At 50.7% G+C, this 16,527-nt stretch overlaps 1 protein-coding gene across 1 annotated transcript; it reads right to left on the bottom strand.

Moving 5' to 3' along the window:
• Nucleotides 1-8,906: 8,906 nt before the first annotated feature.
• On the bottom strand, nt 8,907-15,932 carry bmp4 (bone morphogenetic protein 4). The gene is made up of 4 exons (XM_048986490.1): nt 15,575-15,932; nt 12,590-12,712; nt 11,809-12,173; nt 8,907-9,973 (listed from the first exon to the last, which is right to left on the bottom strand). The coding sequence occupies exons 3-4, from the start codon at nt 12,164-12,166 to the stop codon at nt 9,114-9,116; spliced, it is 1,218 nt and encodes a 405-aa protein (XP_048842447.1). The 5' UTR covers nt 12,167-12,173; nt 12,590-12,712; nt 15,575-15,932; the 3' UTR covers nt 8,907-9,113.
• Nucleotides 15,933-16,527: the final 595 nt, after the last annotated feature.

Raw genomic sequence — 16,527 nt, 5'->3', positions numbered from 1 at the left:
ACATTCCCCTGGCCTGTCCCGACCCTCTGCCGGAGTTTAGCGGGATCAAGTGGGATCTGGTCCCCGTCCCATACATTTCCAGGCTGACCTGAATCGCCGACCACCTTCCCTATCTGGGAGGTATGGGAAGGAAATTGTTGCACCCTTCACCATGAGAATGCAGCGGGTCAGAGAGATCGCAATGTAACCAGGAAACAAAAGTACAAACAGAGAGCTCCTTCTTCTGCTAAAGCAGAACAGCAATAAACAGTATAATCCCTGTTTGTTATCCTCCATGAAAAATGCAGGCCTTTTTGGCAGATCCATTAGCCTCGCATTACGAAACACACGTTCGGCGTCCATGTGTACGCGCGCCATCTTCTGCGTGGTGATGCTGTTAGTATATGTGTGCCGCCCCGCCTCCTGTATTTAAGATGAGTTAATGGAAGTCAGTGGGCTGGTTCCAGTTTGGTTAGTGAGAGGTGGGATACTGCACTCCAGTAACCCAAGGCGGGATCCACAGCGGGTTCTGGCCCAGTCGGTCACTTACATGTCATCCCTCAATGTTTGCAACTCCAGATACATTTACAGGCAAAACAGGCCGCAGTTGCGCTCGCTTACTCTCATTTCCTGTGCAAATACAGAGTCCCCAGTAGAATGTTTGCACTGTGTAGTATGGGGAGACTGGGAACAACTGGCAAACTCTCTCTCGTTTTCATAAAATGTAAAAAATTAAAACTAAAAGCACATTTTCGTTTAAAGTAAAGTTGTATAAGTTTGATAAACATCTGTGTTGTTTAGGGAAAACTAAGCTATGCTGAAATATAATTATCACTTTGAAGAACTGATCCTCAACTCTCCTCGGTCTCCCCTACACACACACACACTCACACACACACACACACCCACAAGTATCTATATGTATCCACATGTATAACTCTCTATATTCATAGTGGCCTGACCTTCTGCATACATTAATAGTACGGGAATGAGCTTCAGTGTAGACATGCAGACCTCACAGCATACGAGGTTCTAATACTCATTAGCCAATCATGGCCTGCAAGGCTTTGGTGTGGAGCTTTGAAGCCGACATGGCCAGAGGTGGGATGTAACGTTTTCGTGTTTTTGGCTCTTGATTAGATCAGCATGGTCCTGTTCAGCTGCCCGTCGCGCTGCGACCGCAGAACACAGTTTCTCGTTATATCAACCTGCCCGCAATCATCTATGACTTGATTAGCGCAAATAGAAGAGAAGAATGAGAAAATATTTCACAACCCACCCTGACCGCATCATTACAACTTTTCCTAGACGACCTTTGTGCGCAGATGTGTGGCCAGCTGTTCCCCCCCCCCCCCCACACACACGTACACACACACACGCACGCACACACATGCACACACGCTGGATTCATTTGGCAGAAAATCTTGAGAGGGAAAATAAACAGAGGCTTCCAGTTTGGGGATCGTCGGTCACACGTGCTCAAACGTCCCGCCGTGTCGAAGACAATTGGCTGGTTTTTTTTTGTTCCTTTTATGGCGTTTCCATGGAGACTCCACTGGCCATGCAGCCCGCCTGCACGCCCTGCTCCCGGGCCTGGTCGATGCTCCTCGCAGGCCGGAGGACAGGACTTGGCAAGAGAACCGGCGACCCCTTGAGGAAGAGGATGTTATGGTTGGCAGCTTCAGCACAGGACAGTTTCATAACTGCTCTGCAGGTGTGGGTCGGGGGAAACAGCTGCATTCTGGGAAACAACCCCCCCACGTCTCCTCCTGGAAGAATTAATTCCGAGCTGCTCCGGCGCAAGCTGCCTGGGCCTGCCTGCATCTGGCCGGGCTCTCCAAAGAAGATGTCACTTTAATCTCCCTTTGTTGTTGTTTTTTTGTGCTTTTTCCCGCACTCTCATTGCATTTCTTTCAGAATTCATGCGACACATTGCCTGCACGTGTCTTTTTCGTTCTCGCTTACATTTTTCTCACTTGCGCGTGTTCCTTCTATGCACGTACAGGAACCTGAGCATTAACTGGCAAATGATATCTCCTCTCCTCCGCTTTTTCCCAGGCCGGCATTCCAGGTATTTCTCTCCCTGTTCTACAGATGGTTCCGTTTTGGATACATTCGCCAGCGCCTCTGCTCATTCCCGCTGGTCCCGTAAAAAAGCACGGGGGTGACATCCTGAGATCCTCCCCGTTCGGGACCCTTTTGCCATGTTAGCGCACAGCGCCGCAGCCTGCAGTGATCACAGGGGCGCCGTTGAGCGTAAACAAGCCGGTAGTCCCCGAGGGTCACACATCGGGAGGCGTGAAGTTTGGGAATGAAACGACGAGGCCCAGTGCAGATATATCTGTGGATGTTACTGCAGGGTTACTGCAGGACAGAGTGCCATGCGTGCAATGAGACTCTCCACAAGCATGTACTGGAGGTCGGGTGGATGCAGTGTCCCTGAACGCATCACTGGGCCGTGGTGCCACGGTCTTTATAAAAAGCCCAGCAACCTAACATCTCTGCTAGTTCTCGCAGCCGCTTACCCACTAACTCTAGTTTTAGTAGCGTAAGCGCTACTTCAGAGCGAGGGGCGTCGTTGGCGCTCCTGTAGTTAGGGGGCACTTACACCTGCACCTCCAACCCGTTTGCCGCCCACCTGTAATTAGCGGGCCGCTACACCTGCAGCTCCCGGGCTGCAGTTGTTGTTTGCGGGCTGCTAATGAATGGGTACGCACACCTGCGTCTCTGGGGCCAGCCTCTGCGCACACCTGCAGCCCGGGTGCTCCGGTCGTCCGGAAAACCACGTTCCTCTCAGTGCGGCTGCAGGAATCCCTCACTCACGGCTTCCCGTCCGGTCCCCCCCCCCCCCCCCGCCTCTTTCTCCCGCTTCAGGGGCCCGCAGACAAATTGCCTTGGAAGAGGCAGATGTGAAATTTCTCTCATCTAAAAAGAATCAGGTTTGGAGCGGCGACGGAGCTGCATGACCGCGGCCTGTGCAAACACAGTGAGTCGCCAGCATCTGACAACAGGCACTGCGGGCTGCCAAAGTGTGAAATAACTGCTGTCAAAATCCAGGTCTGGAGTCATACTCAGAAACATTTGGAGCATATTGCTGACAGTGAACTACCATAACAAATATCATCCTAGGGCTATGTTCCCATGCCTCATGCGCACCCATCACCCTCAGCCAGGCCTGATTATATTTTAATTAACACATCTGCACAGTGAGGCAATATCAGGCCACCACACACACTCTCCTCTGCGCTGGATGTTTCCGGAAATGACGGCGATGTGCTGCTGTAAACCTTTTTAGAAACAAGGGTCTTTTTATTCGGGAGAGACTGTTTTCTGCCCCGGCACACAGAGCTTTCTCCGTTGTACCGAGCAGAGTTTTCATGCTCCTACAGCACTGTCATTCATTTGGTCTCCAACGAGAGCAGCAGGCTTCTGAAAACGCTTCAGCTTGTCTGCAGGAATGTTTCGCGGCTGCTCCGAGCAATTCTCATTGGCGAAAAAATTATAATAATGGTAGTAATGAAAAAAATAGCCTTCTCTCTTGTACCTCTGTCCCTGTCTCTCCTCCTCCTCATCTTTCTTTCTCTCTCTCTTTCTCTCTCTCGACTGGAATTACTACCAGCCTTTTCCTGTAGGAGTTACAGTGCCGGAAATAATATGCTCCAGACATTTTTACTTCTTAATGACTTGTTGTGCTCGGAGCTTTTCTGGACACAGTTGTGGGTAGCAGCCACCCTGACACACATGGTGGCCAGGCTGGGAGGGCTCCTCACCTGCTTCCCTGCTCCTCCACCCTGCCTCCACCGCCACGTCCCTTGCCCCCTCCCCCATCTCCCGCTTTCCAGCTACCTCTCTCTCTCCACACTCCCAGTCCCCAACCCCCGGCCCTCTATGGAAGGACTCTAGTGTTGAGGCCTCCCATTCTAGTATGCAAGACAGAGGTGAGGGCAACAAGCCACAAGGCCAAAATGCCCACGGGCTCAGGAATTCTTTGGTCTGGTTCAGTTTGTTTCAGGTTCTGTTTGGTTGGGTTTGGTTTGGACAGGTTTGGTTTGATCAGGTTCCTTTTGGTCTGGGTCAGTTTGGTCAGGATCGGTTCAGTTGGGTTTGGTTTGGACAGGTTTGGTGTTGGGTTCCGTTGTGGTCTGGTTCAGTTTAGTCAGGTTCTGTTTGGTTGGGTTCAGTTTGGTTTGGTCAGGTTTTGTTTGGTCTGGTTTGCTTTGGTTGGGTTTGCTCCAGCCTAATTTGATTTGGTCAGGTTCGGTTTGGTCAGGTTCTGTTTGGCCAAGTTTGGTCTGGTCTGGTTTGGTTTGGTCAGGTTCAATTTGGTCAGGTTTGGTTTAGTCGGATTTGGTCTGTATTTCTTTGATCGGGTTCAGTTTGGTCTGGTTCAGTTTGAACAGGATTGCTTTGGCGTGGTTCATTTTCGTCTGGTTTGGTTTGGTCAGGTTTGGTCTGGTCTGGTTCGGTTTGGATTTTTCAGCTAAGGCCCAGTTTATCAGATTCCTCAGACTTGCATTAGGGCATAGAACCACACACAAACTGGCTGGACAGGCTCCAGGAAAGCTTTCGGCCTCTGAAGCGTCGTTTCACCGTAAACCTCTCTTGATGGATCTGTGGAATTCAGTTGCTTGGTTGCCAATGGCAACGTCCCTGTTTGTTTGGACATTTTTTCGCGTACAACATAAGGATCTGCTTAATCGGAAGTTTGTGGTATTTTCTTTTACTGTTGTACCCCAACCGAGGTATTTGCTCCAAGATCGTACACACTGCAGAGAGAATTATATGGCCTCCTACGCTCCTCTCACAATAAAAGTCATAATAACAGGTTGTACATTTTTTTCCTCACTGTTTCACATGGATGGCAGACTTGGGCTCATGCTGATAAAGACAGATGAAAGGTAGCGTCAGCGTATGGACTGGGGTCTGGACGCCTGTAACTGCGGAGTTAAGAGGTCAACCCAAACCCCAGGGACGCAAGCATGTTATGAGACTCACACATTCCTTTTCTCCTCCACTCAAGGACTCGACACATCTGTCGGTTCACATACAATAAAAAAACAAAGCTTTTGACTTGTTCACGGTCACCACCGGGACTAGAGCCCATGCACACTGCGTAACATGGTGCCAGCACCACTAGGAGCTCGACTCATTGATCTTGGCAGGGCTTTGACATGCGATCCCGTCACGTATGAGACCTCTTCATCACGCTGAATGCCATTCACCCACTAAGCACCCCCCTCCCCACCCACACCCCCATGTTTTCACCTAACAGAATTCCATCTCCAGCAGAGGGCGCCGTAGATACTGCACTCTCCAAAAGCCTGTAAATTCAATTAGATTACAATGACCAAACAACTGTCCTCTTGATTTAAGGCAAAATAGCCCTCAGCAGCCGAATGCCAAGTTTAATGGGGTTCCTCCTCATTTCTAAATCCAGACCGCAGTCCTCAAAACCAGCGAGGGAGTTTTCTCGTCTGGAATGGAGGAATGTCTCTGCGTTTGTCCCTCAGTCCCCCGGCAAACTCTGGCTCCCTTCCCTCCTGCTTCCCAGCCAGTGGAGTTTGGTCCCCCCCAGATGGCTCTCGTAAACCGTCAGCAATCTGGAAGCCCTCTGCGGTGGACTCTCTTTTTTCCCCCATTTTGATTAAGATTTGTATGGCCCTCCCTCTCTGTATAAATTCCCCAGATTTGTATCATGTTTGGCCCCTCAGCCACGAAAGCACACATCTGTTTGTCGTAGCGGCTAGCGGTCGCTGCTTGGATCGTCCTGTTGGGTGCGGGTCCCCTCCATTCCGGGCGTCCGAGCCGACCCCAGCGCGTTCCCAACAAACCTCTCCCCCACCTCCCAACCCCTGCCAAAATCAATCCCAGGCTTCCTTTCTTTGTGGGTGAATCCGAGAGGGAAGGAAAGAGTCACGGGAACAAACAGCAAACAGGGATGATCTCAGGCCTGAATTCCACCCAGGAAGTGTTGAGTTATTGCAGCTGAACGGCCGCTGCGCCCCCCCACCCCCCCCCTCCGTCCCAGGCACGGCGTGGAGGCTACCGTGCATTCCAGCCGCACTCCTTTCATTTTCTGGAAAGTTCTCCCGCACAGTGGCTCCCGGAGCCTGCTGCCCAGCCCACTGCAAGCCCCGGGTCGCCCCGGAAAGGGCGGAACAGCATGCGGATAAGCCCGTCAGCGTACAAACACCCGTAACGAATCTGAGCTTTCATCTGGGCAGAGCCGAGGGCCATACTCCTTCCAGAGTTAGGCATGGGGGGAGGGAGGGCGGCTTAATTTAATTTTCGAAGGCATTCCAGGATTTGAAGTCAACAGAAGACATGATTTCTGATTGATTGTGCATTTTTTAGCGCTCGAGTCTGAGACTCCGGAGCACTGAGCACCGGGGAAGGTTAGGGTGCCGGCATGAGCGGACGGGTTATTTCTAAACAGTGTAAAACCTTCAAAACACGCAGAACTGGCCAATGGGAAAAAAGGCTACAAAAGCCACAGTGGGTGGGATCACTACGCGTCAACCGTGACTTCCTGGGTTAACCCACCAAGAGCAAACCGAGCGAATAACCAACGGAAGCAACTAAGTAACTAATGGAAAGCTGAGTCACCAACACCGACTGAGCCTCATTCCTCCCAACGCTTAATAGACGCCATGTTGTGCCTCATAAAGCCAGAGAAACCACCTACTAGCAGGTGCAGATGGGTGATCCCAGAGAAGCTGGGCCGCCGAGCCACGCTGGCTGAGGCCCGACCACTGGGTCAAGTGTCTGGTGAACCAGAGAGTCCCTTTGATCTTTGTCGTGACTGGTGGGATACCCACAACCACGGTGTTATGGAACAAGAACTACTTTATAAACTTAGCAGGGTAGGCCGCGCTCCGGGATGGATGACCCGTCGCTTCCACACTCGACTACTCACTGTTGACAGCGTGGCACTTGCAGCGACGGCACGTGGCCTCGCCGCTATGCATCTCCGAAGTGATGACAAGCAATCATGCCGCCTTGGGGCTGCTAGCCAACGCTGATAAAAGAGCTTCATTCTCAGCTGTGGTTAGGTAGGTCTTTTGTCACCTCTTCGCTTCCCGCTTCGCTGCATTCATTTTGAAAAATGCTGCTTCGAACATACTTAATGCGCGGTGATTTTTGCAGGAGAGGACAAGGCGGTAGAGAAAATGAAAGGACGGTTGGATACGCGGAAGGATGCATTTGTCCGGTAGACTTTCGAAGCCCAATCTGTCCTTGTGTAATGGCGGCCAAACAAGGCAACTGATATAAGCTGTGCTTTGCTATGTGTACAAAGGCTGCGATTTACATGTGTAGAGAGAGAGAGAGAGAGAGAGAGAGAGAGAGAGAGAGAGAGAGAGAGAGACCCCAGTGGTCAACAGATTATAACAAAGTGAAAGAGTTAAACAACTGGATCCACCATCAGCATTTCCTGCCAGACAGTACAATTTATTTATAAGCGCTAGCTGATAAGAAACAGTCCCTCACAAATAGAAGATTCTTCACTCTGTGGCATCTGTTCTTCTTTCAAGAAGAAAGTTTTTTTCCCCCAGAATGATAAAAGAATGAAGTTCCAGAGCTGATCAGTCACTGCCTTTTATCATTGAAGACAATAAAAAAAAACGCAGGACTCTCAATACCCTAATGAGCATTCTTCGTGTTTTCCTGATTTGAACGACGTCTGTTGCTACATTATGTCTTTAGAGCTTTAACGCTGAATTGAAAGCGAATGCCGGTATGCCAGCTCATACGAAACTCCTGTAAGGTTCTGTTCGGGACAGACATAATTTGCCGTGGTGCCCCAGGACAGGCGAGATTATGTTTATCCTTGCAGGGATCACGGCTTCCTTCCTCTCACATCTTTGTTGGATCTGCCAAGCGGTTACCTTCCTGACCATTAGAGGACACTGGGAGGATTGCGGCGGTTGACTGCAGATTTCCCAGAATGCACGGTACGCCTTGGCACATCTGCTTGCCATGGGTCTTTCTGGGCTACATGGGTTTGGAAAGGGGCCACAAACTCATTAAAGAGAAGGGCAGTCAACCCACACGCTGTCAGAAGGGGGGGGGGGGGGGGGGGGGGTCATCTGCATGGAAGGCCACGGGTGCGTCCGGGGAGTCTCAAATGGGGCTCATTAGCGAGCGCGAAACGTATCGCATGCCGTCAGGCAGGATCCTGACTCCAGTGTTTATGGGGAAAACGGCTCTTTATCCACTGTCCGGCTACATAAAGCGGGAGAGGGAGAGTTCAGGCCTCGGCAAGCAAAGCGATGTGAGAAGTAGTGTGAACCACGCATGACACAGCGCCCCCTGTCAGCCCTGGGCGCCAATAGCCTGTGGGCTCCCGTCCGCTGCAAACAAGCAATGCACAGAAACGACCGAGTCCCTGCCTCTTAAGGATCGGGATGAGACTAACAATGGCAAACATAGCACAGCTCAGCAAGATGGCAGTCACTCTCATATACATCCACCCCATCCATCTTCTAACCTCTTAGCTCAGGCAGGGTCATGGGGGGGGGGGCTGGAGCCCAACCAGAACTACAATCCCAGATGGGACGCGAGTCCATTATGGTGCGCAAATTCAATCTCACACTATGGGCAATTTAAAGAAGCTACTGTGTCTGACTGCATGGAAAGATTCACAACACACAAGCACATGCAAACCGCACAAATAGAGTGAAGGGATTCGAACCTCCAGCCCTACCGTGCTGCTCACAAAGCCACCTCACATTCATCTGAATTACTTTGTATTTCTCACATGATTAAATGCATTTTTAAGGTATGGAACTTCCTTTTGTGATTCTATGGTATCTGTCTCATAGTCCCAAAACTATTATTTTTAATCCATCGCTCTGACCGCCGTTTCCTGTACCAGCAAAAATGTTTCTCTTTGCCACATTGAAGAAAATGCCACTGCATATACAGTATAAAATGTTTTACTCTTTTTATTTATGTTTAAAATAAGGATGCACATTTATTTGTAATATGTAGTTATAAATATATATATTTTTGTCAAAATATATGATCATATTGTCAACAAAAAAAAAAAAACGACAGAATTTTACATCTAATTATAAATAAGGGCCCAAGTGGAGATATTTCGGCAGCAAGCCTGTGATTGAAGCGTCCGTCACTCAGCGACAGCCACAGCCTTCAACCACCATCTCCTGGTAGTTTTTGAGGACCACCTTGTCGTGCTCATCCAGATAGAGCATGGAGATTGCGCTCAGTTCCGTGGGCACGCAGCAGGCTTTGGGTACGCTGGAGTTCACCGAGTTCACCAGAGTCTGCACGATGGCGTGGTTGGTGGAGTTGAGGTGGTCCGCCAGCGGGAACGGACACTCACCCTGGCAGTAGAAAGCGTGGTAGCCAGGGGGGGCCACAATCCAGTCGTTCCAACCCACGTCGCTGAAGTCCACATAAAGTGGGTGCCGCCGGCAGTGGCGGTTCTTCTTGCGGCCCCGTGGCTTGGCACTGCGCTTGCTCCGGCGTGTCAGCGGGTGGCCCTTACCGTCATGGCCAAAGGTGACCAGCAGGGGGCGCAGCTGAGACCAGTCCTCCTCGGGAGTGGTGTGCAGCGAGCGGGAGAGGCGCACGTGCCGGCCTTGCTGGACCGCCGAGCGGTTGAGGTGCAGCACCTCCACAGCCAGGCCCAGGTTGGGCACGCGCTCGTGGGTCCAGCGCAGCGCGGCAGGGCTCACGTCGAAGCTCTCCCAGCCTGACGTGTCGTGCTGCACCAACCGCGTGTCCAGCAGCCGCGTGATCAGCTGGCCGCCCCGCACCACCTTCAACACCTCATACACATTGATGCGGTGCCGCCGCTGGTCGCCGCTGTGCAGCTCCGCGCCCGGGACCCGCTGCCGGTACACCCGTAGCTCTGCCGACGAGAGCAGCTCCCCCGGCGGAATGCTGCTGAGGTTAAAGACGAAGCGCAGGGGGGCGTCGCTGCCACCGACATCCGCCCACTCGTCTGCCACCACCTGCTCCAGGCTCTCTGGGAGGGGGCAGAGCAGGGACACGTTAGAGCTGCTGCCTATGCCTACCTTTGGATTCTGACACCTTTTACTGCATCTCTGGACTTAGTGGGTGAAGGGCACCTCCCTCCCCCCATGCCTCCTAACTGGGACTCCCCTTCAACCAAAGTAACTCTCAGCCTGACCACTTCCTGTCCAGCCCACGTCCCGTAACAGACCACTTCCTGTCCTGCCCACGTCCCGTAACAGACCACTTCCTGTCTCGCCCACGTCCCGTAACAGACCACTTCCTGTCCTGCCCACGTCCCGTAACAGACCACTTCCTGTCCCGCCAACGTCCCGTAACAGACCACTTCCTGTCCCGCCCACGTCCCGTGCCAGACCACTTCCTGTCCTGCCCACTTCCTGTAACACAGACCCCGCCTCGACCCCATATCTCCGAGTCTCCAGGTCTGTGCGAGACACCTTCACGCTCCCCAGCGAGTCATCGGATCACTGGCCAGCTCGTCTGACTTCCTAAACCCCACAAAAGAGGCGCAGGAGGACCCTTGAAGGCAGACTCCCGTGAGCATGGCGCTGTAGGTGTCAGTCGGCGTGAGAGTGCGCGCCGAGAGCAGGAGTCGCGCAGCATGTCGGGTGGCCGTGCCGAAATTCCTCGCGATGCAGTGACGCCAAAACAATGGGCCACAGGGTATCATTAAGCCACGGCTTAAAGGGGAGAGGAACAGACACTCAAAGGCTGGTAACAATGCCCTGGCTCGCGAGGCAGCAATTAGCCGTGCCTAGTAAGACAAGAACATCGGCGGTGGCTACCGGCCACGACCTGACGACGCCAGAGCTGCTGAAGTCTCCCTGGAGCCCCCTGCTGTCTGCATGGAGACCCCTCCCTCTTAGAAGAGAGGCCTCTCAGCCCTCCAGGCCTGATACCGAGGATAAAGCAAGTTGAGATCAGTGACCGAAAACTCCATTTATATGCTCTCACATGTGAAAATGGAGCAGTGTATAAACTACAAAAACGACACTGCATTTTAACGACACTGTATATATACTCCCCAGATTTTACACCTTGTCGTGTTCTCCATTCACTCTATGTGAATATTTGCCACATCATCTTGCTGTGCCAAGTTAACCTGAAAGGGTGGCCCTATCGTCCCCTCTGCCACTTGACGCTGCTCATTACAATCGTGATCAGACACGTGTCCTGGGTGCTTGTGCCCCAACCTCCAGCAATGGAGGCCCTGCCAGCGGTCGATCCGTGCCCGGTCACTTCGCTCGCTGCTGCCGCTGCACAGGAGGGCCATATTTAGCCGGCTGCACTGGGCTACCATTAAGCATAATTACATGGTGGGGAGACCTCTGCAGAGATGCGTATAGCAGGCGAGCGGGATGCCGGGCCGGCAGGACTCTGCGCTCCGGCTGGGTGGAGTCGAGCCGGGCTCGGTAATACAACGGTACGTGTCCCTCCAGCACGACACAGCACCGGGGGGGTCCTCTCATGCCAGCTGGCCACAGGGCCCTGTCCCACCACAGGATTCCACCCCAGAGAAAACTATTCACTGAGTCCTCAATCAGACGAAAACGGGGAATTGTGAAAGGTAGCATCCAGCACCATGTATCCCTCGATATCATCTTTAAAGATTCCACTATGCTTTAAAGATTATGCAATAATGATTCAGATTGTAATTCTTATAATGACTGACAAACAAATTGAAGTTCAGACTTAAATATTTGATCACGGCAGGTCCAAACCCACCGATACACAATGATGACCCCGTCAGCTCCCCCCCGGTGTGCATACGGAGCGCCGCAACATGTCTGGGTTTCCCGTCCCAATCCCAGTGGTATCCCCCCTCACCTTGGTGATGGAAGGCCCGCACGGTGTTGGCGCGGCTAGCGGACCTCTCGGGGTACTGGAAAGTGGCGCCGGGCGGGCCAGGCTGCTCGGCCTCACCGGACTGCGCGTGGTATAGATCCACCAGGTACTGAGGCACCACGGCAGAGCGGGAGGGTCGCGGCCGGCGCTGCAGGCCGAACATGCGCAGCAGCGTGGCCTCGAAATCCCGCAGGGCGGCGTCGTTCTGCTCCGGGAGGCGGCCCTGCAGGCCCAGCACCCGGCGCCGGCCCAGTTCCGGCACCAGGCTGGCATGTGTGCCCTCCCACAGCAGGGCTTGGCAGAGTAACAGCACCATCAGCATTCGGTTACCAACGACCATGATGTCTCTGGGTCAGAGGGTACAAGGTGGGGGGGGGGGGGGGGAGAGAGGTGAGGTGTAAGGATGAGGGTGGTCAGGGGGTGGAGTCTCATCTGAATATCCCCTTAACCCCCCACACATGGCAAAAAAAACCACTTAAAAGAAACAATGGCTCCTCCAGTAAGGATCTTCAATTGGCCATAACTATTGTCTTGTTTTCACAGTCAGCTGGCCTCTGATCAAATACACCCTGTACCTGCACTACAATCAAATCATTCACTGGCAGAATAGCAAAAGGACAGAGCATGAGAATGGCTCCCTGATTGGTGAAGAGGCTCAGGCAGACACATGGGCACCAATGAAGCCTCAGGAGAGCAGGCGGGGCTGGGCACGCGCGCCGTATAAGAGCCCAGGCTCTCAGACGGACGGCTCCTGTCTACATACCGACAGGAAGTAGAATTGGGAGAAACAGTCCATGTTTGTGAGACTGTGGCCGTGGACGCGATCCTGGAGGAAACGTCACTCGCCACCCTGGGGCTGCTCGAGGTCGTCAGGGTGAACCCGATCCTAAGACACAGGGGGATACTTGTTAAAGCGGACAAAGCCGGGTCTTTGAAAGGCCGGCGCATTGTTAGCGTACAATTCAGGGCTCAGGTATCGTTCCGATCCTTACACCGTTTACACTGTAAGCATTTCTTCAGAATACATATCCAAGCAGTTTCAGTTCACTGCTGGGGGAAAAAAAAATCACATCTTACAAACACACATCCTTCTCCCCGATATAATCCACTGGACTCCTTAACCACTATGCCACCTGCTGCTCCTGGAAAATACTATGCACATGACCATACCCTGGTAATTAGAGGCGAAAAAAGATTTAAAAAAAACTCAAGCATTTTTAGGTCACAGAAACGTCTGAATGGATTGTGCAATGAAGCCTAATGGTATGACTAAAGAGCAAGAATTAGAGGCCTGTCACGATCTGTGCAGGCCCACACACAGAGTTATGTGAGGCCAATTAAGCTTCAAGCTCATATCTGGATTCGCTCATCTCTCACCCCAAACAACGGCGGCAGCTGCGGGCCAGAGATTCCCCTAAGGACATCCCATCGAACGGCACTGGCCGCTGTGGGGCGATGACCCCCAAGCACCAACTGAAAAACCTGGAGAGAAAAGCCACCCCCCCCCACTCCACCTCTCCCTCCCTAAAAGTGGGCACATGGTGACGAGTCGTTGATCAGCCTCCCCCATCTGCATCCGAATGGGGGGGTTCGTTTGTCAACAAAGGGCAGCAGCGAGCTCCTGCCCGAATACCATCACAAACCGTCGACCAGCAATTCCACTGCACTTATCTAAACTGTGCCGCCCTCCCCCAGTCACACCCAGCCGCCGTCCCTGGAGTGGAGACGATGAGAAACTCTGTGCTCTCTGATGTACCCCCCCCATGGAGTGAAGGCGTTACTGTCAGTAGATCCCTTAAACTTTAGTCATGTAATGCTTCCATTAGATCACATAATATGTGTGCTTGGAATAAAGCCCGTACCGCAAATTACCAGCCCTGTCACTATAGTAAACAGTGCCAGATAAACTACATTACACGAAGGTTCAACAGGAACACTTGAGTAAGGGATTCGAACCCATCACCATGTGGTCCAGTGCATTAATTAAATGGCGATCTGCCTTTTAAGTGGATAAACCAGCCAGATCTTATGCTCTTGTCCAACCTCACACCTACAGCTTCTGATAGGACTGCAACGTCTTGCAAGGTGAGCTTGAACACGCAGACATGATTACATTTTCGCACAGCAGAGCGCGGTGAAGGAAATTCGTGTCCACGCGAAGCTGTCCCTTTTACAGGAGAATCATACATCTCATTATTTTCTGAAAAGACTAAATTGTTTTCTTAAGCAAATTAAAACGCACGTAGCAGATGTAACTGGATCGATTGAAATTAATCTTGTAAAATGATGATCAAATTGTTTCCACTAACTGCTGGGTTACATGGCGAAAAAAATACGCGAACCAACAAGGAGGCTCTGCGGGATATTTGCGCGCTCTCGGCCGAACAGTAAGTCATGACATCGAATCGCTTAAATTTAAAACCTGTTCTCCTTACGAGGTACTGACATGTTTGTCAATGTCTGGTTATACTTAGCGGCGAGGTCAACGCATTTTAAGAAAAATTGGGAACATAAGTTCTTTGCCTTGGTCTCCAGCTGAGAAGCACAAAGTGACCGTCTGCGATGCGCCGAAAGCGGCGGCCGGCGAGTGCGCGGCGCGTCCATTTAAAGGTGACACTTTTCATACAGAAACTACACAAAAAAGGAACGATCACCCGCTTAACCAACACACACTCACGAAGGGGCGGCGAAGACAACGGATAGATCGGGCAAATATCTATTTATATCTATATAATACGCAATTACTTATTTACAATTAGGTAATTTGGTGTAAAACAAATAGGTGATTACAGGATTTTTACGTGCTGTTCATCAATGACGCATTTGTAAATAAACTAAATAAAGGCCGACATAAGATGAAATGAGACCGGATCTCAGTCCAGCAGTTTTATCGGAATGAAGTAGTAGCCGAACTGCGGACTTTCGTTCATCCGACGAAAAAGCAATATTCGCAAACCCACGCATGAACAATGGACATTTCTTGCAGCAAATTGCGTGACTAGGGATTGGGCACATTCGGGACGAGGGGGGATAATTATAACTGCCCGTTTTCTTTGTTTTGCTGAAAGTCAATAATTCATGTTGTTTAATTAACTCGGGGCCATCGCTTTCGTGCCAAACGCTACGAGGGCGCTTATGGAGAAGGGACGTTTGCAGCTGGGTTACATTAGTGAATTAGAAGCAAATATGTCAGCAGCGAATAAGGGGCTGTTTACATAGACAATCTGAACGCACCTTTTCTTCTAAAAGACAGGTAATCTCACTAATCCCAAAACGGCTGTATGGCGAAACCCAGCCTGATCAATGGGTGCGTGGGGCAGGTGTTTGGGAGATCGCCGGCCAAGGAGGGGGAATATGGGACAAAGTCCAGGTACGTGCATGCCTCCGACAACCATAATCTACTAATAAACTTTACTTTACTGCAGTGAAGGAAAACACCGACACCGCAACTGCGTACCAAATGCCTTACGCACTTTATGTATTGTAATAATCAGCCCTTTCTGAGATCGGATCACTTACAATAATATAAGTAGCGTTTAAGTTATGTACTCAGTTATTATAGCTTCTAAACACATTTTAATTACCAGTTTAACTACTATGGATACTGTGAAATATCTGTTAACCGGCTTCCATTTGAAGAAAGCAAAAATGATGCATACTTGGCGGAGCAACTGTAAATTTATTCATCGAGCTGTTGTAAAAAGAAAAAACTCGCTAATAAAACAAGTCGGTGCGTTTAATCTCTTACCATAAGTTGCGGTCCGAATATGGGTTAATTGTCTGATCGAAGTTAGTTATATCACATAAAAGAGCACAACTGTAAATCTCCAACAGATGAAAAAAAATCCAGGGGAAAAAGGAACAGAAAATGTTCAAAAAGTCGAAAATCGTAGGAAGTGACACGAAGATGCTACCGAATGGTATTCCGGAGAGTCACCGTGCTTTCGGTGTGATTCGCGCATGACCGCGAAAGTCCATCCGATGGCCGTTCGGCGGAGGAGTGTGGAGGCGGCTCTTACTGGGACGCCACCGGGCTCCTTTCTCAGAAGCTGCGGAGCGCAGCGTCGCGCACACATGAAAGCCACTAACTGTTCTGGCATCTGAGACTACATGTAGACTTTGTGTGTCCGCCCAGTTCATCCTGCTGCCTCCTCCCCCACTCCCTCTCTCCAGTGTGCACTTTTCCCTTAACTCGCAAACTCAAGAAAAGAAACGCACGCATAGAAAAAAACTCAAACGATGATCGATTAGCATTTTAAAGTGTACAAATCTGCATTTATTTTGCATAACTTCACCTAAATTAAAAAGTAGTAACACGTTTACAAATTTGCATTATGAAGACAAACACGGCATTTAAAACAAAATTCATGTAATTTCGTTTTTAACAACAATTCTTCATCTATCAAACATCAGCACTTAATATTATATAAGTTAAAGCTGTTGATCCACTTTAGCTGTGCCAATACAAAACTTTATGTTGTAATGCAGGCTGGCTGTACATAGGAATATGTTTGCAGCTGCAAATCTCTATGTGGACATTTGGTCCCTTTTATAACTAATAAGTGATCTTTACTGGCCCATTATGTCCTTATATCCTTTCACGTTAATGACCTGATAATCATTGCTTAAAGGTTAAAGACCCCGCCTTTGTTCTGGGATGCTCTGTTTATACTGGTCTATGGAAATGAAATGATTATCTGC

The sequence above is a fragment of the Brienomyrus brachyistius genome, chromosome 19, assembly GCF_023856365.1.
Source record: "Brienomyrus brachyistius isolate T26 chromosome 19, BBRACH_0.4, whole genome shotgun sequence".
NCBI classification, from domain to species: Eukaryota; Metazoa; Chordata; class Actinopteri; order Osteoglossiformes; family Mormyridae; genus Brienomyrus; species Brienomyrus brachyistius.
Note: the sequence above shows the minus strand (reverse complement) of the source record. Positions and strands in the feature narration are given on the sequence as shown.

Coding starts and splice junctions, on each gene's coding strand:
- bmp4 (XM_048986490.1), bottom strand. CDS start 12,166: ATGGTCGTTGGTAACCGAATGCTGATGGTGCTGTTACTCTGCCAAGCC. Junction 9,974..11,808: donor GCGGGCCTTCCATCACCAAG/GTGAGGGGGGAT, acceptor GCCCCCTCCCAG/AGAGCCTGGAGCAGGTGGTG.